The 26,763-nt window shown below is 43.0% G+C and overlaps 1 protein-coding gene across 9 annotated transcripts in view; it reads left to right on the top strand.

The window, feature by feature from the left end:
- Positions 1-26,763, top strand: part of DAZAP1 (DAZ associated protein 1) — a 46,022-nt gene that overhangs the window by 11,266 nt on the left and 7,993 nt on the right. The window contains exons 2-13 of one of the 9 annotated variants that reach the window (XM_069962440.1): positions 6,131-6,171; positions 12,142-12,308; positions 13,202-13,267; positions 13,583-13,696; positions 13,779-13,827; positions 18,704-18,786; positions 20,891-21,044; positions 22,343-22,372; positions 25,754-25,783; positions 25,875-26,018; positions 26,115-26,291; positions 26,620-26,681. In XM_069962440.1, the coding sequence (XP_069818541.1) occupies positions 6,131-6,171; positions 12,142-12,308; positions 13,202-13,267; positions 13,583-13,696; positions 13,779-13,827; positions 18,704-18,786; positions 20,891-21,044; positions 22,343-22,372; positions 25,754-25,783; positions 25,875-26,018; positions 26,115-26,291; positions 26,620-26,657 (1,093 nt within the window). In that variant the 3' untranslated portion in view covers positions 26,658-26,681. Of the gene's footprint in view, positions 1-6,130; positions 6,172-12,141; positions 12,309-13,201; positions 13,268-13,582; positions 13,697-13,778; positions 13,828-18,703; positions 18,787-20,890; positions 21,045-22,342; positions 22,373-25,753; positions 25,784-25,874; positions 26,019-26,114; positions 26,292-26,619; positions 26,682-26,763 lie in introns of those variants that run through there. The other 8 variants (XM_069962442.1, XM_069962436.1, XM_069962437.1 and 5 more) reach the window with 8 other exon arrangements.

Raw genomic sequence — 26,763 nt, forward strand, 5'->3', positions numbered from 1 at the left:
GTACACACTACTACAGGTTCCAGAATGCAATGCTTTCCCTCAGCTGTTCATCACAGTCCTCCACCCTGCCTATTCCCTGCCCAAAGCTGTTGCAGTACATCTCTAGGCTGTGTTCACACATTGCAGTTTCATTGTGTTACTGAATTATTTGCAGTAATTTATGATTTCATTGTGGTCCCATCCACACAGCACACAGTTACTACTTGTAACACCACACAGCACGCTGTATTCTCTACCTGTAACACCACACAGCACGCTGTATTCTCTACCTGTAACACCACACAGCACGCTGTATTCTCTACCTGTAACACCACACAGCACGCTGTATTCTCTACCTGTAACACCACACAGCACGCTGTATTCTCTACCTGTAACTCTGATATTGGAATAAAGTAAATAACTTTTTGAGTTTTTTTTTTTCTTTTCATTTCCGCGCACATATTATGATCAAGCATCTTTTATCTTTGAAGTTGAGCCCCACAATAAGGCTCTGGTCCTCTCTGCCGTTTAGCATCATTTCATTGTGTTACTGCATCATTTTTGTGAATATGCTGCTGTACTGCAATGACACTCCAGCATGTGTGAACACAGCCCTAATTTCACTGCGCACTTCTGCACAATTAGAGAAATCCGTGCAACACCTGCTTCTGGCCAGTTAGAGGTGGTGAATCACTCAGGGGATTGGGGCGATCCAGCCAAGCCTCCTGGGACATCACGCCCTGCCCCCTGTCTGCATCATCAGCCTGCACTCAGCAAACACACACAATGTGAGACAGAGGCATGGAAGATTTGTCTCCTATGATGGGAGAGCAGTGGGAGCAGGAGACAATGTGGATTGGCACAGAGGCCATTTCACTTCCTGGATTTCTATCAGCTACCAGTATGACAGAACCGTACAGATATCTATTTAATTTTTAATGTACTTTTAATAGAAAACAAGTTTTTCTTATCCGGATTTCCCCTTTAAGTATAGCTTTGTTTTACAGCATGATAACAAAAAATGAATGCAAAGCATGATGGGAATTGTAATTCTGTAATAGCTACAGGGTCACAGTTTATTACCACTGATCTAGAAGTATAAAATCACCTGCCGTATTATGAAAATGACACCCATGGCTTCAGAATTGCAGTTTTTAATCAAAGCATATTGTTTTATATAAAATAGAAATACATTTCTTTGTGGCTAAAAGTCTGACTTCAGCAAAGCCAGAACTTCCTAAAAATAAAATGTGTAAAATGTGTATGTTTCACTTATTCCTATATGCATATAAGCCAGAACTAAATAGACCCGAAATCTCTGTGATCCAGATGCCTGTAGATTTTAAGTAGCAGCGTTGACAAACTAGGGACATGTAGATGTGTATGTGCACATATTCTTCCCCCTGATGTGACAGAGGACACTTATCCTCTCTACATAGTAATTGGGGTGGTGACTGGAACAGGCTGTAATCTTTCTTCCTGGTGCCACTTACAGCTTCCCTCCCCCTTGAAACTGGAGCCTGAATATTGCAGTCATGCATATTGTGTAAGAGCAGTACATGACATGCATATTTGCAACTTTTTTTTTTTTTTTTTTTTTTTTTTTTTTATGTTAAAGCGTAACTGTCATATTTTTTTTTTTTATTGCAGAAATCAGTAGTATAAGCGATTTTAAGAAACTCTGTAATAGGTTTTATCAGCCAAAAAAGCCTCCTTCTGTACTCAAGAAGCAATTTCCCAGCCTCCCCACCTGACTTCTTATCTGTGCATTATCAGGCAAACACGTCTTTATTACAGAGAAGCCAGTGAAGACGGGCTCTGCTCTCTCCATTCTATCCTTATGGAGGGTGGAGGGGCCGAGGGAGATGAGGGAGCAGGAAGAGGTGACATGAAGGTCAGCTGTTTGTGGACTCTGTGGGCACCTAAACCGCAGGATTCTGGGGTCAGAAAGGTCAGTGCTTATCTATAAACTTAAGGCCCTATTCCACCAACAGTTCTGACGACAGATTATCTGCCAAAGTTTTGAAGCCAAACCCAGGAGTGGATTTGAAAAGAGGAGAAATCCAGTCTTTCCCTTGAAAGTCTTTTGACCTGTTCTCTGATTACATAGTCTGTTCCTGGGTTTGGCTTCAAATCTTTGGCAGATAATCTGTCGTCAGATCTGTTGGTGGAATAGGGCCTTTACTGAGAGAAGATTGCAGGGTGTTGTGCTTTGCAGGACTGCTCCGTGCTCAGTCACTCCTAACAGCCCCTCCCCTCTCCATAGCCACATAATGGATACAGAAATCCTGCTTCATCTGAAGGGAGGGGGGAGGCTGGGAGATTGCTTTTTCAGTCCAGAAGGAAACTCTTGGTTTATAAAACCTATTACAGAGTTTCTTAAAATCGCTTGAACTGTTGATATTTAAAGGGAACCATTCACCCCCTGGCCCCAGGCAGAAACTGACATACAGTGACATAAAGGTCAATATACTTACCACATCGCTCCCGGTCCCGTCCCGAATCCCGTTGTTGACACGGAGAAATCGGTGATTCTTCTTCTCGCGCCCATTATGGTAATGAGCGCCGCCGGGTCCGAAGTCCAGCCTTCTCCCCGCCTCCGACTCTTGATTGACGCCGGGTCCTCTTCCTCCTCGTCTTCTTTCTTCTCGCCGGATCCCGCGCAGGCGCCGTGACAGTCGTTTTCGGCGCATGCGCAGTTCACAATTGAAGCCGCTCCGCAGCTTCACTGCTTACTGTGCGTGCGCCGATTGCCTCGAACACGTATCCTGTTTACCGCGTGTTTACCGAGGTGATGAGACCATCGCAACGGCGCCTGCGCGGGAATTCGTCAGAAGACTGAAGACGTCAATCAAGTTCCAGGAGGCGTGGATGGGCGGCGACGAGAAGAGGACCTCATGAATAAGTTGGACTCGTCCGTCGTTTCCTATGGACGTTGGACTCATCTCAGCTCATTACCATAATGGGCGGGAGAAGAAGAATCGGCGATTTCTCCGTGTCAACAACGGGATCCGGGACGGGACCGGGAGCAATGTGGTAAGTATATTGACCTTTATGTCACTGTATGTCAGTTTCTGCCGGGGGCCACGGGGTGAATGGTTCCCTTTAATGTTTTTAAAAAAAAATGGCCCTGAAATGACAGTTACGCTTTAAAGAGTCACTGTTTCTTTTTTGCAGATAATGGCATATTTGCCTAATAAACCCGATTACAAAGTTTCTTAAAGGGGTACTCCAGCATGGGGGCACTTTTGCGCTGGGACCGTGGACGAGTTGGCCGAGGGAAAAGACGTCCACTCACCTCCCCGGGTCCAGCGGCGGGTCCTGCCTCCTTCATTGAGTGGCTGAGCGGACCTGAGACGTCACGTCTCGGGCCTGCGTCAGACACCCGGAAGCTGCCGGGCACCGGAGTGCTGCGATGCTGGACACGCCGCTGGAACCGGGGAGGTGAGTGGACGTCTTTTCCCTCGGCCACCTCATCCCCGATCCCAGCGCAAAAGTGCCCCCACGCTGGAGTACCCCTTTAAAATTGCCTGGACTATTAATTTCTGCAAATAAAAATTCATGACAGTGACTCTTTAAGTATATAAAGAAAAAATTTTTAAAAATCAAGCAAAGCAGCAAAAATGTCTTTAAAATGTTCTAAGGTTTTGCTTGAATAGATGCTGTGCAGAGCTATAGCCATTCTTACATGTTTAAAGGGGTAGTGCGGCGCTCAGAAATTATTCACAGAATAACACACATTACAAAGTTGTATAACTTTGTAATGTGTTAGTCTGTGAATAATTCTTTACTGCCGCACTACCCCTTTAAGATAATGTCAGGAATTGGGTGCAGATTCCACACATATTCTGTATATGAAAGGTACAGTATGCCGCCTTGACCTAGCAGCTGCATTCACATGTCCCACAAATTAAGGGCAATATGGACAGGGAAGCCCTGTCATGGAATGTTTTCCCACTCGACGTGATGTTACAATATCATTCCCGCAGCGGGGAAACTCTTTGAATCTGCATGGCGTTGGCTTCAAAAATCTGTCAGATAAATCTGTCTGTGTAAACACACCATTTTTAGCCTCAGATTTCCGACACACATTCTTGAATCCACATTTGGCAACAGGTGTGAACATGGTTTACATGAACGCAGTCTACAAACAATTCTTGTGCTGCAGACCCTCTAGTCACTCTTCCATCTGGCCCTTTCGTGGCTAACCTGATGTCTTACATTCGGCAGTCAATCTGTTTTTGTATTGTAAACGTTGCTATCAGTATAGGGCACTGCTTTGAACGCAATAATCTGCACCCACTGCATTTATATGGGTAAAAAAAATTTATGGGGTTTCCAACAATAAGAGGTTAAAGAAAAACCCATCTGTGTCTGTGTATTTAGTAGTTATATCCACTGTGTAATCCATCACTTTGGAGCCAGACCACCGCTCCTAATGAATATTAGTAGAGTGGGCAGACCAGATTGGTGCTCTGGGGTCGGCTTTCCCACACGGCAGTGGCATTAAAGCGACTCTGTCCCTTACTTTGCACCACCCCTCCATCCCTCCTCCCCACCCTCTTCATCATATGGAATGCCACTGAAACATTTTCTCAATGCTGAACATTGCAGGTCCTTTCCACCCAGCACATGGGCTGGATCGTTCACAGGTGGGGAATAGGAGGCAATCTGCCTGGAGCATTTCTAATGAGGAGGAGGGCGGGGAGGAGGAGGGACAGAGAAGTTGTGCAAAGTTAGGGCACAGATACTCTTGTTTGGCACAGGCTTCAAGTTTAAGGGTATATTCACACGGACGGGCTCGCAGTGAGATTCTCGCTGCGAGCCCGGCAGGTCCTGGCAGTTCCCATACACGACATACTTGCTGCGGTCTGAACGACCGCAGCGAGTATGTAATTATACCGCCCTTAACCCCTTCTGCTCCCCCGCTGTGTATATACTTTACCTGTCCTCGCTGCACGGGTCCGGCGTCCTGCTCTCCTGTCCGGCCAATCAGTGTGTTGCCCAGCCGCAGCCACTGATTGGCCGGGCGGGAGAGTAGGACGCCGGCCCCGTGCAGCGAGGACAGGTAAAGTATATACACAGCGGGGGAGCAGAAGGGGTTAAGGGCGGTATAATTACATACTCACTGCGGTCGTTCAGACCGCAGCAAGTATGTCGTGTATGGGAACTGCCGGGCTCGCAGCGAGAATCTCGCTGCGAGCCCGTCCGTGTGAATATACCCTTAAAGTATATTTTTAGGACAGTAACTGCATCACCTGCTGAACAGACCCCAGCACAGATCTTGGGATTAAAAGCAGCTATCCGAAGGTACAAGTGGTTTGGGGGGACAGATTGTGGTTACAGAGTCGCTTTAAGGATGAACACAAGAAGACAGGTGGCTCAACCTGAGGGTGACGATACGCGTGGGGTTCTTTTTCGGGGGTAGTAGCTCCATGACCCTTGATCCATTCAGGCACCGACATCTATCCTGTGTTGCTCTGGGTGATATCTCTTTAGACATACATTTTGATATCCTTGTAGTACAGTACCTTGGTCTTTTGTTTTGCCGATATTTGGATTCATGTTTCCATCATTATGGTTTTTGATTATATTTTCTGACTTGACTAAGGTTTTATTTTGTTCAACACTGTTTCTCTAGGCAACACTGGTTTTTTGCACGCAGTGCCTAGGGATTTGACTTCTTTATTTTTTGACATCTTAAATATATTATATTTGGGTCATGTTAACAATATTATTTGTTTGCTACCCCCCGTAGGTCTGATACCCAATACTGATTGTGTGGGTAGACCGTAGACTCGTATGTTCCTGACTGGAACTTTTTTAAGTGTTTTTAATTGTATTGTGTAGTGTTCTATGTGAGTATATTCAATAAAATTTATTTTTTCTATTTTCATAAATTATATAGTGGAGTGCACTCTTTGATTTATGTCTAGCTCTTTGTTTCTTTATGCTTTAAGGATGAAGGTAAGAGAGATACCTTCATTCTCAGCGCCCCTGCGAAAAAGGGAGATATCAGCATGTTAGATTTCTTACCTGCTGATAGTTTTCCTTTAAGTATTCATATCAAAAATCTAAATGTACCACACCATTTAGGGGTTTTGTGTGTTTTGGCTATTGAACTGACTAATGCATGTGTTTTTTTTTTTAGAAAACTTTTTGTTGGTGGCCTTGATTGGAGTACAACGCAGGGTAAGTTAATGCCAAATGACAATGTTACAATACTGTAACTCACTTTATGAACTTGTTCACCATTTATAAGGACTTCTTTACTTTTTTAGTTATAGCTAAAATTTGCCCCTTGAAATGGATTAACTGTGTTTAGGCCTTTTCCCCTCACTATGCATAGTCTTGTTACAGCACCCACAATTACAATTATGGGGTACTGTGCTTTACATCTGGATTAATACACACATGCTTTATTACATAGGTCTACAAACTGCGGCCCTCCAGCTGTTGCGAAACTACAACTCCCATCATGCCTGGACAGCTAAAGCTTAGGATTTGGCTGTCCAGGCATGATGGGAAATGTAGTTTTGCCACAGCTGGAGGGCTGCTGTTTGGAGACTCATGCTTTATTATTTACTAATCCATAATTTTGTATGTGCTTATGTGCTTCATACAAAGAGTCAGTAGATCTTGAATAGAGGTGCTGCTTTATTCAACTAGGAAACAAACGTGTGTGTGTTTACACCTTATTGCAAATTCAAAATGTATTTTACTACAAAAAACAAGCCCAAATCTATATACAAAAAAAAAAAGCCCCAAACTTTTTTTCCAGTATACTAGAGATGAGTGAACTTATCAAAAGTTGAGGTTTGCACGAACCCAAACAATTAGCATTTGAATCCCTCTTCCTGGAGAAGGTGGATGCAGCTGCAACTTTCGCCATCTTTACACATCTCTGAATGCATAAAGCTATAGATTAAGGTCGTATGATTTCTCATGTGTTGACATCTCAGACTCTTTTAAAGGGGTAGTGCGGCGGTAAACATTTATTCACAAAATAACACACTACAAAGTTATACAACTTCGTAATGTGTGTTATGTATGTGAATGGCCCCCTTCCCGGTGTTTCAAACCCCCGCCCACGCTAGAGCCGGAAGTGTGGTGCATTATACTTACCGCATTCGTGTTGACCCCCGGCCACCATCTTGTGACAATGACGTAGTCTTCGGGAGGCCGGCTGAACACCTCCACCCTCTGCCGCGTCATCGGCATAACTGTGCTCAGCCAATCGCGGCTGAGTAGCTGATGACTAGGCAGAGGGGGGCCGGCACGAGGGACGACTGGAGCGGTCCGGCCAGCCTCCCGAAGACTCATTGTCACAAGATTGCTGACGGGGGTCGACACAAATGCGGTGAGTATAATGCACCACACTTCCGGGATGGGGGGAACACAGGGAAGGGGGCCATTCATATAACACACATTACAAAGTTGTATTACTTTGTAATGTGTGTTATTTTGTGAATAAATGTTTACCGCCGCACTACCCCTTTAACTGTTGAGTAATCTCTAGTGCGGTCTTATGTTTAATATCTTATCACTGCGGTTCATATATTCTTATTAAAAAAGGAAAATGAGTAACTTTTTATTTAACCTTGTGTGTCAGTGGACAGCATCACTTTTTTAATGCCCATCCTTTAACATTGTTGACACATTTAGAACTATAAAATACTGCTGTACCACAATAACACACCTTGTGTCACCATGACCTGACTCTTTGTATTTGTCCCTATAGATCTTTTACAGTTTGTCTGTACTGTCAGTATTGTTCCAGCTTCTATTTAGGCTTCTGGGCTGGGGTGGTTTTTGAGTGGTGAGGAGGGTTAGGATGAAAGAAGTAACATGCTCGCTCCACCACAGTATACCGCAGCTCTGGTCCCCGGCCATTTCCTGGTAAGAGAGGGGACCTGGGACATGACGTGTCAGCCCTGCTGGGTTCCGCCTCAGACGCTGACTGAGTGAGCATGTTACTTTTCTCCTAATCCTCCTGGCCAAAAATCACTCCAGCCTAACCATTTGGCTGCTGCCAACAGCAGAGAGAACTCTATCTTGTACCTATTTAAAGAGGTTATCCAGAAAAACAAGCACCTGTCCTTAGCTCCATTCACTTCGATGCACCACACACAACTAGATGCTGGTGGTGTTGTTTTTGGAAGAAATTAGCTTTTGTTTTTCCAATCCTGGGTAGCCAATCAGGTGGAAAATCACTATTGAGCTATATCACTATTAATATACCGAAGCAAACTGCCCAAACCTATTTTGGTTGCATGGGTTCCTGCAAGCTATACCCCAAAAACTGTTTCATTACAGCGCGGCACATATCAGTACTGTTCCCCCGCTTGCTGCATCATATCGGAGACGCGACACTCTGTTACAGGCCCTCCATGTCCATGTTCCATGTGAATGCAGCCTAACTTTGATAACTCACTTACTGGATGGAAATTCTGCCCAACTAGGCATCTGGGCCCCTCTGGACGTGATTATTCGCAGTGCTGTATAATGGTCGCTGCAGTACAGTGGTGTGAAAAAGTGTTTGCCCCCTTCCTTATTTCCTGTTTTTTTTGCATGTTTGTCACACTTAAGTGTTTCGGAACATCAAACCAATTTAAACAATAGTCAACTACAACACTAGTAAACACAAAATGCAATTTGTAAATGAAGGTGTTTATTATTAAAGGAGAAAAAAAATCCAAGCCATCATGGCCCTGTGTGAAAAGGTCATTGCACCCCTTGTTAAAACATACTATAACTGTGGTTTATCACACCTGAGTTCAATTTCTCTAGCCACACCCAGGGCCGATTATTGCCACACCTGTTCTCAATCAAGACATCACTTAAATAGGAGCTGCCTGACACAGTAAAGTCCACCAAAAGATCCTTAAAAGCTACACATCATGCTAAGATTCAAAGAAATTCAGGAACAATTGAGAAAGAAAGTAATTGAGATCTATCAGTCTGGAAAGGGTTATAAAGCCATTTCCAAAGCTTTGGGAATCCAGCGAACCACAGTGAGAGCCATTAGCCACAAATGGCGAAGACATGGAACAGTGGTGAACCTTCCCAGGAGTGGCTGGTCGCCCTAAATTACCCCAAGAGCGCAGCGACGACTCTCCCAAGAGGTCACAAAAGACCCAACAACAACAACTTCCAAAGAACTGCAGGCTTCACTTGCCTCAGTTAAGGTCAGAGTTCATGCCTCCACCATCAGAAAAAGACAAAAAATTTGCAAAAATGGCCAGCATGGCAGAGTTCCAAGAAGAAAACCACTGCTGAGCAAAAGGAACATTAAAGCTCTTCTCAGTTTTTCCAAAACACATCTTGATGATACCCAAGACTTTTGGGAAAACATTCTGTGGACTGATGAGACAAAAGTGGAACTCTTTGGAAGGTGTGTCCCATTACATCTGGCGTAAAAGGAACACTGCATTTCAGAAAAAGAACATTATACCAACAGTAAAATATGGTGGTGGTAGTGATGGTCTGGGGCTGTTTTGCTGCGTCAGGACCTGGAAGACTTGCTGTGATAAATGGAACTATGAATTCTGCTGTCTACCAAAAGATCCTGAAGGAGCATGTCCAACCATCTGTTCGTGAACTCAAGCTGAAACGAACTTGGGTTCTGCAGCAGGACAATGATCCTAAACACACCAGCAAGTCCACCCCTAAATGGCTGAAGAAAAACAAAATGAAGACTTTGAAGTGGTGTAGCCAAGTCCTGACCTGAATACTTTTTGAGATGTTGTGGTATGACCTTAAAAAGGCCGTTCATGCTCGAAAACCCTCTAATGTAACTGAATTAGAACAATTCTGCAAAGATGAGTGGGCCAAAATTTCTCCAGAACGCTGTAAAAGACTCATTGCAAGGTATCGCAAACGGTTGCAGTTGTTGCTGCTAAGGGTGGCCAGTTATTAGGTTTAGGGGACAACCACTTTTTCACACGGGGCCATAATGGTTTGGATTTTTTTTTTTTGCCTTTAATAATAAACACCTTCATTTACAAATTGCATTTTGTGTTACTTGTGTTGTCCTTGACTATTGTTTAAATTGGTTTGACTTATGTTGCGTTTACACGAAACGATAATTGGCCCGATCGTACGATTAACGACGTCTGAGTAACGATTTTTTTTTCATAACGATCAGCGTTTAGACAGTAACGATCAGCGATATATCGTACGTAAAAATCGTTTTGCGGTCACGGTCAACCGCAGCCCCCTGCTCCACCCCCGCCGCCGCTTTCATCGCCGCCCCGCCGCCGCGAGCATACGTTACCTGCTTCGCGTAGCAGGTCTTCGATATCCCTGCCTCCGCTCTGCAGTGCACTGATTGGCTGAAGAGGAGCCGTTTGAAATTCCCAGCTCCCCTCTTCATCCAATCAATGCAAGGCAGCACTGATCAGTGCACTGAAGAGGGGAGCTGGGGATGTCGAAGACCTGCTATGCGGAGCAGGTAACGTATGGTCGGTTTCTCGTTCGTCGTTTGATTGTTCGCTGCGTTTACAAGTACAATTATCGTTCGAATTGAATCGTTATCGCGCAAATTCGCACGATTATAGTTACGTGTAAACGCAGCATTAAGTGTGACAAACATGCAAAAAAATGAGGAAGGGGGCAAACACTTTTTCACACCACTGTACGTGTTGCCAGGTTGACCTCTGTGAAGGTACAGCACTGGCCAGCCCCAGGACTACTTGGGATCTAGGGACCTCCCTAATGCCTAATGTAACTGCATTTCCATACAGTGCGGGAGTTCATCAAAGTATGTTTTCTGGGCATAGCTTGCAGGGACTCAGACAACTGGTATGTGCTTGGGCAGTGTGTTCGCATCGCAGTGGATTTTATGCTGCGGGTCCGCAGCAAATCCGCAGCAGATTTGATTAAATGAATGAACACCGCATCAAATCACAGCATATTTTACAGTGCGGATTTGATGCTGTGTTCATTTAGTCAAATCTGCTTCGGCAGAAAATCCACTGCGATACGGTACGTGTGAAGCTACCCTTAGGGTGTGTTCACACGTACAGGATCTGCAGCTGATTCTGAGCAAATCAATTCTGGGCCATCAAATCTGCTGCAGATTCAAATCTGCGCCATCATATCTGCTGCAGATCCTGTGCGTGTAATGCACCGTTAGGCTGGGTTCACACTACGTATATTTCAGTCAGTATTGTGGTCCTCATATTGCAACCAAAACCAGGAGTGGATTAAAAACACAGAAAGGCTCTGTCCACACAATGTTAAAATTGAGTGGATGGCGGCCATTTAATGGCAAATATTTGCTGTTATTTTGAAACAACGGCTGTTATATTGAAATAATGGCAGTTATTTACTGTTATATGGCGGCCATCCACTCAATTTCAACATTGTGAACAGATCCTTTGTGTTTTCAATCCACTCCTGGTTTTGGTTGCAATAGGAGGACCACAATACTGACTGAAATATACGTAGTGTGAACCCAGCCTTAGGGTGCGTTCACACCTACAGGATCCGCAGCAGATTTGATGCTGTGTTCAGTTATTTAAATGAAATCTGCTGCGGATCCGCAGCAGAAAATACGCTGCGGATCTAGTAAGTGTGAACACACCCTAAGGGTGCGTTCACACCTACAGGATCCGCAGCAGATTTGATGCTGTGTTCATTTAATTAAAGAAATCTGCTGCGGATCCGGTAAGTTTGAACGTACCCTAAGGGTACAAACACACACACCAGATACGCAGCAGATCTGCAGCAGACTTGGTGGTTCAGATTTGATGCTGTGTTCACTTATTTAGATCTAATCTGCTGCATATCGCAGCAGTAAATAAGCTGCGTATACGGTGTGTGTTTGTACCCGAATAGTGATTTTTTTTTTTTTTTTTTTTTCTTTGGTTCAACTCAGCAGTAAATCAGTATGTAATGTCTCTGCTACCTGTAGTGCTGACTACAAGCTGCCAAGAGCTCCAAAAGTAAAGCTCTATCCTCCATCAAGAGGTCATACATTTATCAGGCTGTTGGATCTAAAATGACATGTTATGAAAAGGTAGTCATTTATGTGTAGGGAAATTGTTCCCTTATCACCTTTAAAATTTGAACAGTTTTTTTTCTTTGGCGGTAGACTATTGCATTTGTATGAAGACCTGCTTACCTCACACCTATTTTATGTACTTGTGCTTTATACAGAAACCCTGCGCAGTTACTTCTCCCAGTATGGAGAAGTTGTTGACTGTGTGATAATGAAAGACAAAACTACGAATCAATCAAGAGGATTTGGTTTCGTAAAATTCAAAGACCCAAACTGTGTTGGCACAGTACTGGCCAGTAGACCCCATACGCTGGATGGCAGAAATGTAAGTATACCCCCCGCCCTCACACAGACACACACACCCCAATACCACTGCCATCTTTTAACTTTTTATGATGGTTAGGAGGTGTGTACCTTGTGACATACCTTTGTAACAATTAACAAATTGTAGCAGATGTTTGTTGTGAATGGGGTCACCGGCACAAAGACTGCACATCTAATTAATTGCAAGCGCCACACAGATAAAAAAAAACAACTGAATTTAGTAGTAATTGTCGTTTTCCCCTTCCTTACAAAATATTTACTGGTTTATTGATGTACAGAATTAAGTGATAATACTATTAGGCCCCATTTACATCATGATGCAATGTTAGGGTATGCTTACACTGAGCAAATGTGGCCTGCCTGCCTCAGTGTGACACTTGTTTCTTTATAGGAGGACATGCGCGCCTCCACTCCTGCTGCTCTCCGCTCAAAGAATTGACGTGTCAGACAGGGAAGGTTTTATCATTTCTGACCTGTTTTCCAGAACCGACACCCTTAAGGAAAAATTCTGAGAGGAATCGGTGCCCAATAGAAGTCTATGGGTCAAGAAATGTGACCAGATTTCCTGTTAAGAAAGGGAGCCTAAGATGACTTCCTCTGACAGAACAGAAATGCTATGTACAGTAAATGGCACCTTAGTATGCATGGGGTTTACCTTGTGCTTTGGTACCAGTGTGTGAGCCTTGAAAAATATTTTTGGTTGTAATTCTGCTACAATTTGAAATAATTGTATTCTGTTTAGGAATTTGGCTGTGATAGCATTTCATTATCCTCCTTGGGTGTATCCTGAAAGCCTCTTGAATATATGTTTAGAATAGTTTTGTTTCTGCTCTGGGGCTTGAAGAGTTGAGATCTTGTTGTGTGTGCTCATATATTGGACTATTGTGTTTATAGATTGATCCAAAGCCATGCACACCTCGCGGGATGCAACCTGAAAGGACTAGGCCAAGAGAAGGATGGGTAAGAGCATGTGATCTTAAAGGGCCACTCCAGCGGAGACACCTTTTTTGACTGCCTGGGGACGGGATGTGTGAAAACAATACCATTTAGTTACCTCTCCTGCTACAGTGCTGCCGCTCGCATTACACAGTGCTGGAGCCAGGGTGGTCAGTGGATATTGTTGTTGTTTTCACCCACCCCCTTCCCAGGCTTTGCCGAAAAAGGGGTCCTGGCTGTAGTACCCCTTATTCTATTGAATGAGTGAATAATACTGAGGGATAAAAACATGGAGCTAGGTTTGGTGTTGACATAGAATATTTTTTTCTATTTGTACAGCAGCAGAAAAGCCCTAGAACCGAAAGCAATAAATCTAATAAGATATTTGTGGGTGGAATTCCACATAACTGTGGGGAAGCTGAGCTCAGAGATTACTTCAAGCGTTTTGGAGTGGTAAGTGCAGCCATATTTCAGTATGTCTTTGTAAGTCCTGTTGGTGCCTACACTATATTAATGGGTTGTATCTGGTTGACAGGTGACTGAAGTTGTGATGATTTATGATGCAGAGAAGCAGAGGCCGAGAGGTAAATAATTGCTGATCATCTTACTTTCCAAACTGTCATACTTCTCCTCATTTAGATGGCAAACAGTTTTCCAAGTGACCGAGCTTCACACATTACCTGTCTTCACTTCTCAGGGATTTAATGCTTGCTCCATATTGCATTGACAATGTTCTAGTATTGTGTGCAAACTGACAGCCTTTGTAAATTGAGCTTCGATATCCTCAAATTCTTCCCCCTCTTCAAAAAAAGAGAAAACAAAACTGCAGCCTACTTTATTGTGCTGCATGTTGGGTCATTTGCAAGCTGTGATGTTTGTGTTTCACTTTTACATGATCTGTATTTTTTTTCAAACTATCATCCTTTTTGTTTGTTACACATGTATGGTCTTCCTAAAATAATGCCAGTGCACCAATCAGAATCCTGGGTGTTCTGTATTGTGTGCTAGATGCATTGTGTCCTGTTGTCCAATTCAGTGTTCCTCTCAGAGCCCAGGTCACGTGCTGGTGCTGGCCACAAAACATCCACTGCCTGCTTCATACATACTGTTAAAATTGTTTGCCATCTGAATGTCCTCTTTTTCATCTCACCTTTAAGCCATATATATGGTAGTGTTCCTTTCCATTTTAAGCTAAGATATATTTTGTTTACATTCTTCTCCATTTTAAGTTACAGTAAAGTATTGTTAAGTTGTTTGTTTTGTTGTTTGACTGTGATTAATGTTATCTCTCTAGCTTTCTTTTCTCTAGGTGTATAAGCTTTATCACTCAGGTACAGGCCAGTTTAGTTAGAGAGGCTTTGGGTGCTTTTATGTTTGGGGTGTAAACGAAGCGTCAGTACTTCTATGTATATTTTAGTCATTTGATTCTGTGCAGGTAAATAAAATACCATTGTCCATCTACTTTAAGTTATATGAACATATTTGGGGTATTTAAAATGTATGTTTTTAATTGAAATAAATCTCTAATAGGCTGTTAAAATACTCACTTGTTTGGCCTCTACAGCTCTTATGTCTTACTGAATCTAGCAAGCTGCAGAAACTTTTTTAGTGTGATCTGTTAGAGATCTTGCAGATTTTGCAGGCTTGTTTAGCTTACCTATTTTAGTTTTGATAAATGAAAGCTGCCAAAAGGTTTTTATTCTTAAATCCTCAAAAAAATCATTCATTTTATAAAGTGTCCATTTTAAAGGGGTATTCCTATCTCAACAGTTAGTTAACAGTAACAGTTACAGTTGTAGGGCTTAGCAAACGAAATATTTTTGCTGATACATAAATCCAGTAAACTTGCCTCCTTCTGATATGCTACTCTTTCCCTCTTTGTTCTCAACTCACTGTCTAGGTTACAGACCACAACTCTGCTCTAAAAGCAGTGGTCTGCCTGGTGTGGCCCTACAAGTTTGAAGGGGGTTGGCCGGGATAAATTCTTCTATGCTGCAGGATATACGTCAGTGAGGTATACTTACACTTACTCACATTCCCTCAGGAAATGGAAGCTCAGCATAGACCATATAGAGTTTATGCTGACCTTCCATTTCCAGAGGGAACGGCGCATCACCAGATGTTTTAAAAACGCTGACAGCAGCAGCTGCGGCAGAGCGGGACAGGTAAGCATACCTCACTCATTATTATATCTTTAAAGCACCCTTGATTCCTGGGTGTTATACAAGCAATAGGGGGGACAAACAGGAATATTACAAGATCACAGCATGTTACATGAAAAAGGCAAATGACAGACTGGTACATGGGGAAAGAGGACCCTGTCCGCGAGGGCTTACTATCTATGAGGTATGGGGAGAGAGACAGAAGGTAAAGTGCAGCTAGTGAAAGTGTGGTGCAGAATTATTATAGGTTATCTGGACTAGAGAGGTAGAAACTAAGTGTCAATCACATAGAGGTGGTACTTTTAAGTAGTGGGATTCTATTTCTATAATGTATCCCAGGCCAAAAGTATAGATATCCATATTGCAGGGGGTTGTAGATGGAGTTGGATGAAAAGTGGGAGAATGGTAGACTTGTTGTACCAGCATTTTAGAGGCAAAGGGTAGAAGGTTGGGGATAAGGTGGGATGGATTGGGTCAAGTGTGATGTGGAGAGTAATTTGGAGAGGCGTTCTTCAGAGATGGTGGAGGTGTAAGTTAGTGGGGCATAGCACTGAACAGGCATGAGGGGGGGACTGTAAGGTGACTTTTTCTCAGTTATCATCAATTTTGTGTTTGAAGAATGCAGCAAAGTCCTCACCAGAGATGAGAGAGGGAGGTAAAGGTGTTGAGACACAGTTGCCTAGGGTTGTGAGACAAAGAAGATATGAGGGAAGTAAAGTAATCCTGTTTTGCAGATTTGAAGTTAAGGAGTGCTTGCCTGTATGTCTGGAAGTCTTCCTTGGGGCAAGTTTTCTTCCTGTGCCGTTCAGCAGCCCTGGACACTTGCCTTAATTGTTTGGTTAGGTCTAGAGATGAGCAAACCTCGAGCATGCTCGAGTCCATCCGAACCCGATCGTTCGGCATTTGATTAGCTGGCGCTGCTGAAGTTGGATAAAGCTCTAAGGTTGTCTGGAAAACATGGATACAGCCAATGACTATATCCATGATAGCCTTAGGGCTTTATCCAACTTCAGCAGCCACCGCTAATCAAATGCTGAAAGATCGGGTTCGGATGCACTCGAGCATGCTCGAGGTACGCTCATCTCTAGTTAGGTCGGTGTGCCATGGCTGTCTGTTGATGTGTCATGTTCTGTTGTGCATGAGAGGGGCAACAGAGCCAAGAGGTAATTGTGGAGTTAAGGGTTGTGGCTGCATCAGTGCCATTATGAGAAGCTGTGGTGGAGACTGGCAGGAGAGTGTCAATTTCAGTGAGTTTGGTCAAGTTTCTGGACTTGGGGGAGGGGGGGTAGTTGAGGAAAAGGGAGAAGAGAATGTTAAAAGGTTGTGGTTGGAGATGTGAAGAGGTGTACTAGTGAGGTCAGATATGGGACAGTGGCAGGTAAAAATAAGGTCCAGTGTGACCCTTTTTGTGAGTGGCCATAGAGGACCACTGTACGAGGCTAAAGGAGGTGGTTAGTGATCTGGTGATCAGTAAATGGCATGGAGGGGCAGTAGATACGGATGGAGTGTACATCGGAGGAGGTGAGGGTAGGGAGAGGAGGAGTTGGGTAAAGGAGCAGTTGTCCATTAGCAGCAGGATGTGTCCCCTGCAATACTGGCAGCATAGCAGAATATCATTTTATACCAGACAACCCCTTTAACAATATTAGTGGAGATGGGAATACCCCTTTAAGGCGTTTGTAGCTTTTAACAATGGGCAACCAAGCTTTTTGGAATTTGAAGTAGATGAGTTTAGTGGTCCCATGTCTTATTCACATATCACATATAGTTTAACATAGGTAACATATCAATAGGGGGACAGGAAGTGTTGTGAGACTCTACTTTTCCAATAGGCTGGAGATGTAAAACCTTAGTGATACTGTCACCCTAGTTTTCCTGTGTGCTTTCATCACTGTTGGACAAAGTCACTAAGGTGGAGTTAAGCATCTGTTGAACTGCCTCTTCCTGTCTCATCACAGGGGCAGCTAGCTAACAGCACTGGACAAGGCAGGGAGAGGGGGCTCAACAGACGCTAAGCTCTGGTGACTCTGTCCACACTAAACATAAAGAAGACAAAGACAAGTTTTATAAGTTATGTAGGTCCGTTTCATCTGAGCGTAATATGTGCTGCAGCTCTGATCACTGACTGTTTTATAGGCCCTCATAATCTCTGCCCCCCCCCCCCCCCCCCCCAATATACATGCACACTCATGCATGTGTTTTGAATGGGGACAGGAGAAAACCCTCCTGTCAGGATCCTCTTGTGGCAGCTTACCTCCCCTGAGAATAAAAGGATTTGGCAATACACATTATATGTGTGTGGCCTCCTTTGGTTGTTCTTTGCTTCCATTCTGAGTGATCGGCAGTGAGTGCTGATGGTAATCTTTCACCATCTACTGATACTTCGTTTACACTTCACTCACCATAGTGTGGGAAATGCAAAACTTTCACTCTGAGGGTACAAACCCACACACCGTATACACAGCAGATACGCAACAAATACGCAGCAAATACGCAGCAGATTTGTTGGTACAGATTTGATGCTGTGTTCAGTTATTTAGATCTAATCTGCTGCGTATTTGCTGCGTGTTTGCTGCGTATTTGCTGCGTATCGCAGCAGTAAATACGCTGCTTATACGGTGTGTGGGTTTATACCCTTATACTTTACAATGTCTTTTGCTCTTGCTGCTGACAGCAGGAATTGTCCTGCCAGATCTCAGCTTGGCCTGTATCTTTGTGTATTCATATAGCTATCTCTCCAGTTTAGACTCTGGGCTTTTCCAACAGTGTTGGAAAAGCTTTGGTAGTCCTTAGCTGTTATAGATATTGTATCTCTGTTTAACGCTTTAGAAAAATGTATGGCTGCTGTCAGCACTAGCTGCAAAGCAATATGCCACCAAGAAGCAGCAGCAGGATCACAAGCAACTTCACAGCACATATTGCTTTCTCAGTATGGGTTACTATCATGTAGAATTCAGGAGAAAGGATTACTAGGGTGCATTGGTATTTCTGCATATAAATACCATTAGTTTTATGCACCAATCCTGTATTTCTATTCTTGACAAAATAATTATTTATATATAAATATCTTTTTTAATCTCTCAGTAACCAGATGAATGTTTTCCTGTGGCTAGAATAATAACTTGCACCTCTACAATTCTCCCATTTGTCTGTGTACCAAATGGCAGTTTTAGTCCAGCTGCAGTTGCTTGAAGCCGATCCTGCTGTTGAGGTCTTGGTTTTGCTCCTAATACTGTTCATCATCCTGTTTTGTGTCACAACACCCTGCTACCTTGATTCACTCTTCGTCGTTGGCTAGGTTTTGGATTTATAACTTTCGAGGACGAACAATCAGTGGACCAGGCTGTCAACATGCATTTTCACGACATCATGGGCAAAAAAGTGTGTAGTTGTAGTTTTATTTTACCTTAAGACTAAGCTAAGTCTTGGGCAGCAGTCAATGTTCTTGGTGAGTTGCTGGTTTTGTAGTGGAGGTGGGGTGGAGAATGGGGCTTTAAATCTAAAGAATAGGTGGGAATGTATCTTCTAAAGAAGGAAAGAGGAATGTTTGGTTAGAGTACCTGTCATGAAGCTGAACTTTCCTGAACGGCATGTAGATGCAGCTACAGCCAGAAGGTCAAGTTGGTGTTTATGTCCTACGCCAGCCCTATGAATTTGTCTCGCACACGGAACTTGAGTGGCTTGGAGCATCTCCATGATAGCCTGATCTTCAGGGAACAGCTGTCTGTGCCTGCCGATTGAGAGAGATCAGCTTTGTGACAGGTACCCTTTAAATTCATTGTCTGTTGTAATCTTGCTCCTAAGTCACAAGGCCCTCAAGGACATCTCTGCTGCCTAAGGTTTGGTTTGATGCCACTCCTTCTGATGTCATGGGTGCTGCAAATTTTGTTAGGGGATGGGCATAATAAATATAAAATACATGAATTTATTTCCATGATATAAATTGGTAAGACTTCATGAAGGACTGGTTGCTGTTACTGTTTCATTACTGGGTCACTTACTGTGAAGCTTTGGTACAAATACAGAGTTCTCAGTAGTTTAACCATTCTGCAGTAAAGTGATCTGTTCATACTGTGTTGTCATGTCTTTTAGGATTTCTAGTTCCATCGCTAACATTAGGAGTTGCCAGTAGTTGTGCTGTTGCATATAGAATGTAGAATAAAAAGCTCAAAATTGTCGTAATTTAGAGAGAAGTCAGTGTAGGAGAGGTTACTCCATTTTATGAGTGTGATAACCATTACTGTAATTGTAAATGTTAGCTATGCGGTACCACATAGACGAATGTTACCACATCAGACAGGATGTCTAAGTAGCAAGAAGAAAAATTTCTTTAGAGTGACACTATCATCAAAACTAAAATTCCTCAAAGATTGTATTTTCTTCATAAAACATGTGTCTGGTGTTCAGACTGACTGGGAAGTGAGTGTACTGTTTGTTTGCACAATCACTTTAATGGTGGACAGTGTTACGTAATGTGGCCACGCTGGCTTAAGGGAAGCCTTTCTGAGCCCTTTTACCACCTTCGTCTTAGTCTATTCTGTCTGTGGGCTTGCTAGACAGTCTGTACACCTGAGGCCAGTGAGCAACAATTTAGAAACTACTGTTTCTAGTACAAGGGTAATATACTAAATAGAATCTAGTATAGCTTATTAGCTGCATATAGCTGCCTATTACTTTTTATGATGGTGTCTCGTCTACTGGAAAGCAGTCTATACCTATAGTAAAGTATAGTCTAAGTAGGACATCTTGATGTTAACGTTCATGTAAGGTAGTGTTTAGAAGCACATGACACGAGGCCTTACTAAAAAGGTGCCAAGAAACATGCAGTCCCAAAGCCATGTGGGTGATGAAGCCAGGCTAGTGTGATGAAACTTAACAACACAGTATGAAGAATATGCTTCTTATTGACCAAACTGTCCATTTTGTATTACTTGCATGTTTTGTTTACTTTTTTTGTTAGATATAGTGTAAGATTCTCTTACCACATCCATTCCCTCTGACATTATTTGCAAGTTAATTATATTGAGATTCTTAAAGCGTTAGCCTGGGGAAGGTAAGTCTTTATCTTCCATTAGCTATTTCTGAAGCAGCCAATCAGCAGTCTCCCTAGCAGCATCCCAGCCCTGTGAGATTGTCCGATGTGAGGGGAGCCTAGACAACTATCCACATGACGTTATGCCACTCTGGTGAATGGCAAGAAAAAAACTGTTCCGACAGTCCGGATGAGAGCATTGCTTTCTTGCTTTATTACTATTTTTTTAAGAGCTATATTAAGAATCCCTAGTTTTCCACACAAAGTAAGAAATAAATATGCTTTATACTGTACATGTCAAGTTTTTCAGACACCCATATAGAATACTTAATATAATATAATTAAAGTTAAGTATTAGAATGCTAAGCTTATAAGTATAATTTTGGGTGTAGTGGGTGGGGATTGGGCAGTAACCATAGAGCTATTTTCTGACCAGTTCCTGTCTTTGTTTAGGTGGAAGTAAAACGTGCTGAGCCTCGCGATAGTAAAAGTCAAACTCCAGGACCTGCAGGTTCTAACCAGTGGGGAAGTAGAGGGATGCAAAGTGCAGCCAATGGATGGACAGGACAGCCTCCTGCCACGTGGCCACAAAGCTACAGTCCGCAAGGTGAGACTGACTACTGTTGTGTTCAAAAAGTTGTGTATGTGAAAAATAGTCACAGTGGTGGGTCCTAGAAAAGGTCCTATGTTTGTTTGTCGTAAATCCCCCAGTTACTTAATAAGGTTGAAAAAAGACAAGTCCATCAAGTTCATCCTATAACCCTACCAATGTTTCTATAGATTGCAGATGTGGTGCTGGACATAAATCTCTGAACATCTGCACCCTTACTAAATAGCAACAAAATAAAAACGTCACAGTGCTCCTTAAAGTGTCACTGTCATGTTAACTTTCAAAATCTAAATCAACAGTAGATATGATATAAAGCAAGTTTGCAATATACATTCATTATTTTTTTTTTGTTATCATGCTGTAAAACAAAGCTGAACTTACTAGAAATCCAGGTCCAGTCTCCTGAAGGCAGATTTTCTGACTTGTGCTGGTAAAAAAAAAAAAAAAAAAAAATTAAACACAAGGATTCCGGCCAGTACAGAGAGTCCCGGCTCAATGTGTCCATCAATCACATGACTGCCTTCTCTCTGTGAGCGCTCAGATGGCCTGGGATACACAGGACTTCTGTTTTCTGACTGTTTCCTGTTTTTTGAGGAAAAAACTGAAAACAGGATGTGCAGTGTTCTCCATGATTAAAAAAAATTATGAATGCAAATTGCAAACTTGCTTTATATCACAATTACTGCTGATTTAGAAAGTTATAACGACAGTGAAGCATTGTGCATAACAATCTATGAAGCCTAGTCCTGGTGTCCTGGCAGTCATGCCTATTCTGCCTTGACTAATGTCCCACTCAGAAGAGCTAGCGGTTTCTTCACCCAAGCAATGGAATGACAGAATGACAAATGACAGCAGTGACACTATGACAAGTTAGTGTATGTATATACAAATACATATATATTTGTATGTGTGTATATGTTTATTACATACATTATTTCACCTCATAGTGTACATTGAAAATGGTATCATGTTAGCCAGAAAATGTATGTGATACTAAAGCATACCTGTCATTAAAAAAAACTTTTGACGTGTCAGAAGTTTTTATCAATAGGAGTCTTGAGTGTTCACACCATGACCGATCAAGAGAATGAGCAGGGAGAGACTCACTGTGTCTGTGAGTGAAATGGCCTCATAGGCTTACATTATACCGACTTCTCCTGGCTTATTCTGCTGATCAGTCATAGTCTTTTGATTTTTCTCTGACTTCAAATTTTTTTTTCTAATAACAATGGCCTTTTAAATACTAAAATTTAGCAATGTATTTTTTTCGCTAACCAAAACAATTGTATTTGCAGGCTTTTGGAACGCAGAGGACCCTTCATCAGGTGAGTTAATGAATGACTGAGAGACCAGTAAAATATTTATTTAATGTGGCATCAAGACTCGTACATGGTGGGGCAAACTGCACCCCTGCCGATGAACGTAGCTGAAAGCAATTACCACTATTTATCGTGAAGTGGTTGCCCTGGGATTACTGCAGCTCACATCTTACTGAAGTGAATAGGAACAAAGCCACTAGACAATGAATGGGGCCATCTGCTTCCAGATGCGTTGATTGTGTATACAGTAGAGCTACGGCTCTGACAAACAGCTGGTTTGCTGGGTGTCTGCACCCCACTGATCAGACATTAATAGCCTATTCTGAGGATAGACAATTAATGTAAAAGTCCCAGTAAACCCTTTAAAATGAGCTCCATGTACAAACTTCTTGGTGTCACATCTTTTAAAGTAAATCTGTCACCCCCAGTAACCAACACAAAGCAATAGGTAGCATTGTGCAAGTTGTAATAAAAAAAATATATATAAAAAAGCAGGCATACCTTTTTTTAACTTGTGGTTTTGTTCTTTGATATAAATGGCAATTTAAAGTGACACTGTCACCCCCTTTGTGCATTCTAACTTCTCTACACAGGTGTAAAGGGTAAATTTAGCGTTTTTCATACCTTATTTCATATCATACGTCATGGTGTTTGTTCAAGTAAAATGTGTCCTTTATCAACTGCAGACGACACAGTTGGCCCCGCCCCCTCACTGCCGCATCAAGAGGGTGGGGCTAACTGTGCCATTGTGGGCGGAGCTAAGTGGTGCTAATTATGCTAGGCCACGCCCACTTAATACGATCTGCAGTTGATAAAAGGACACTTTTTACTTGAACAAACACCATGACGTATGATATGAAATAAGGTATGATAAACGCTAAATTTACCCTTTACACCTGTGTAGAGATTTCAGAATGCACAAAGGGGGTGACAGTGTAACTTTAATCTGGCTGTGACTGTGTCACTAGGCCTGCTGCACCTTGCTGTGCTTTTTCCCAGTCTCCCTCCATGTGTGTAACACCTCTGGCCCTAATTATGCCAAACGTTTCTGGCCAAATCTTGTGCGTGCTGTGGCATTGTGAAGCACTGCTGGCGCGTCTGAAGTCATCACTCAATCAGTCTAAGTGCACCTGTACCGCTTCAAAGTGCCACAGCACATGCCTCTTTGACTCAGTAACACTATTTTTTTTATTTTAATCAAAATAAGAGCACGACAAGGTATGCCTGCACATCTTTTATAATAACCTGCACAGTGCTACCAGTAGATTTGTTTGGGTTACTCGGGGTGACACATTCGCTTTAAAGTGACTGTCAGTAGGTTTATGCTGCCCTATCTAACAGTAGCATAAACTAGTGGCAGAGAAGCTGAACAGAATGGTCCCCCCCTGTCCTTAATATTCATGAGCACCAGTTCCCTTTGCCTACCGATTTGGCAATTGACAGCCTATACTGTGCAAAAACAAACCGCTGTCAATCAGCAACTGGAGGGCAGAGGGAGTGGTGCTGCAAGAAGCCCATTCTCCTGCATATCAGGAGAAAGGCTGAACAGAATTATGTAAGTAATACATCGTTCTGTTCAGCATTCCCGTCATTAGTTTATTCTGCCCTTATTTAAGGCGGCATAGACCTTGTGACAGATTTCTTTAAAACTTTGCACTTTTCTCTGTCATTCATTTATTAAGAGCCTCATGAAGGGGGCCCTTTTGCTCAAAAGCCTGTGATTAGTATAAATTTGCTTTAGATCTTCCTTCTAGTAAACGGCATGTTTAGAACCGCATTACTTGTCTGTTACAAGTGATCATGTTTCTAGAAGACTGATAACTCACATTACACATGCCAATCCCTCTTCCTCCTATTAGTACATTCCTTTGTGCTCATCCTTGTCACTCACAAAACCTCACCTGCTTGAAACCTGCAGGTGTATAGAACACTTTTGGGGAGATTTTATCAAGAAGTCTTACGGTTAGAATGTTCTTTGTTGCCAACAGCAACCAATCACAGCTCAGATTTCAAATATTAATAATCATCTTATGTAATAGAAGACAATAGATAGTAACAATCTGCTGCCGTCACCCTGTGCAATAGGAGCGGCGGCAGCACACCGCTGCTATCTTTTATCGGCTGCCCGGACAATCTAGTGGTCAGTTGGGCAGCTCCTTGGGCAGCTCCCCGCGGCACCCCCTCACTCGCTCTCTGCCAACATATGTAATAGCGCCAGCCGCCGGGTGCTGATAGCGATCATTTGCTACTCTGCATCGCCCCATGTAATTGGCGCTTAAGAATGTTTCATAAATCTCCCTTTTCTCTAGATTTGAGTAAATCTGACAGCCCTCACAAAGTTAGGGAGAGAAGTGTAATGATGCCTAGTACAACCTACATGACCAAGGAAAACACTGTATGATCACCTACCACTTTCTCAGATTCGCTGAAATTTTATAGACCATATAGGGATAACAAAAGCAGCCATGTGAGCCTCTTTCTATTCTTAATGGTGATCATATTGTCCATGGGATGTTCTGTCACTTCTGGTTATCACTGGACTACATGGGCGTTATGGGAGTTGTTTTGAACAGTGTATTACAATTCAGATCCATTCACTTTAGTAGAACTGGGCTGTAAACAGCACCCAAATGGAGGACAGAGTGGTGCTGTTTCTGTAAGAAAGCCTAGATAACGCCTTTGTCCTCCCAGTGCTTTAAAACATTAGAAGGCCCATACCTGCCTCCCCCAGCTCTGAGAACTTCCGGTACCCACTTTGCCCGCTGTTCAGACAGCTTCATATGACTTGCACACTGCTTGCGCAGCTCTGATTCATTAACTGGCAAAAAAGTTGTGCAGCTGGGACTGAATGATCTGAGAGCGGAAGTGGTGGGAGGTGCAAGTATGCAGTCTATTTTTATTTTAGAGGGGTACTCTGGTGAATTTTTTTTTTTTTTTTTTTAAATCAGCTGGTATCAAAAAGTTATACAGATTTGAAATGTACATCTAATAAAAAAAAATCTTCAGTCTTTCAGTTCTTATCAGCTGCTGTATGTCCTTCAGGAAGTGGTGTCTGACATGGTGCTCCCTGCTGCCACCTCTGTCAGTGACAGGAACTGTCCAGAGCAGGAGCAAATGCCCATAGAAAACAACTTCTGCTGGACAGTTCCTGTCTTGTACATAGAGAGCACTGTGTCATCAGAGAGCATTGTATCAGACTGAAAAGAATCCACCACTTCCTGCAGAACATACAGCAGCTGATAAGTACTGAAAGACTTGAGGTTTTAAATAAAAGTAATTACAAATCTATATAACTTTATAATACCAGTTGATGTTGCTGCTACAATTTTGAGGGATACATAAGGTTTATTTCTTGGCCTAATATTTTTGTAAACTATTTTCCTCTAGGAATGTGGATGCCAGCTGGGCAGACAATTGGTAAGTAACTGGTCATGTGTCTATGTAGCTATTCTATCACTCAGGGGGCAGTTCACTTCAATCTCCTACCTTTTGGTTCTTCCTAATGCAGTCTTCTCCACAGGCGGGTATGGGCCTCCTGCAGGCCGGGGTGCTGCTCCTCCACCTCCGCCTTTTCCCTTCCTAGTGTCAACACCCCAAGGAGGATTTCCTGCACAAGGCTTTCCACCAGGATATGCAACACCTCCTCCTTTTGGTAAGATATAGTTTTATTCAGACCTATTTCACACAGGATCTTCTAAAGAGAACTAATTTCTAGCTATCCCTATATATTTTTGATGTGTTATTGCAGGCTATGGCTATGGCCCACCCCCTCCCCCTCCTGATCAGTTCGTCCCATCAGGAGTTCCACCACCACCTGGTACTCCAGGAGCAGCGCCACTGGCGTTCCCTCCACCACCAGGGCAGTCAGCTCAGGATCTCAGTAAACCCCCTGGTGGTCAGCAAGACTTTGCATTTAGCCAGTTTGGTAAGTGGTGTCGTTGTGCAAGTTTTGTCCCACTATGTCATTTGAGGGTGGCTGGGTGGGTGTCAAAGCCTCTTGAAATATGTCCCACTTACCTGCTGACTGGAGTGTTCAGTGTCTCTACAAAGTATTAGTAATATCCTTGCATCTTCATATGAAACCCACATTCCCATGCCCCATCCAGTCTAATAACTTCAGAGTGGACCTCTCCATGTCTGACCTTGCCATGCACAAAAAGCCTATTGCCTGGCTGGGTGGGATGTCAGGTTGGGGTTGTAGTGCATGCCTTAACCCTCCCTCTTAAAAAGCCTGAAGAAATCACTCTTTCCAGGAAATGCCTGCTTTGTGAAATTGTCCGAGTGGATATGAGCTCACTGTGAAGGACATGAAAAGGTAAGAAATGGTAGGTAGAGTTAGATCCTCCCTCTCTGTTTTGGAGGCCTGTCAGAAGCACATGCATGGAAAAAATAGCCTC

This window comes from Dendropsophus ebraccatus, chromosome 3 (assembly GCF_027789765.1).
Source record: "Dendropsophus ebraccatus isolate aDenEbr1 chromosome 3, aDenEbr1.pat, whole genome shotgun sequence".
In the NCBI taxonomy this organism is placed as follows: domain Eukaryota; kingdom Metazoa; phylum Chordata; class Amphibia; order Anura; family Hylidae; genus Dendropsophus; species Dendropsophus ebraccatus.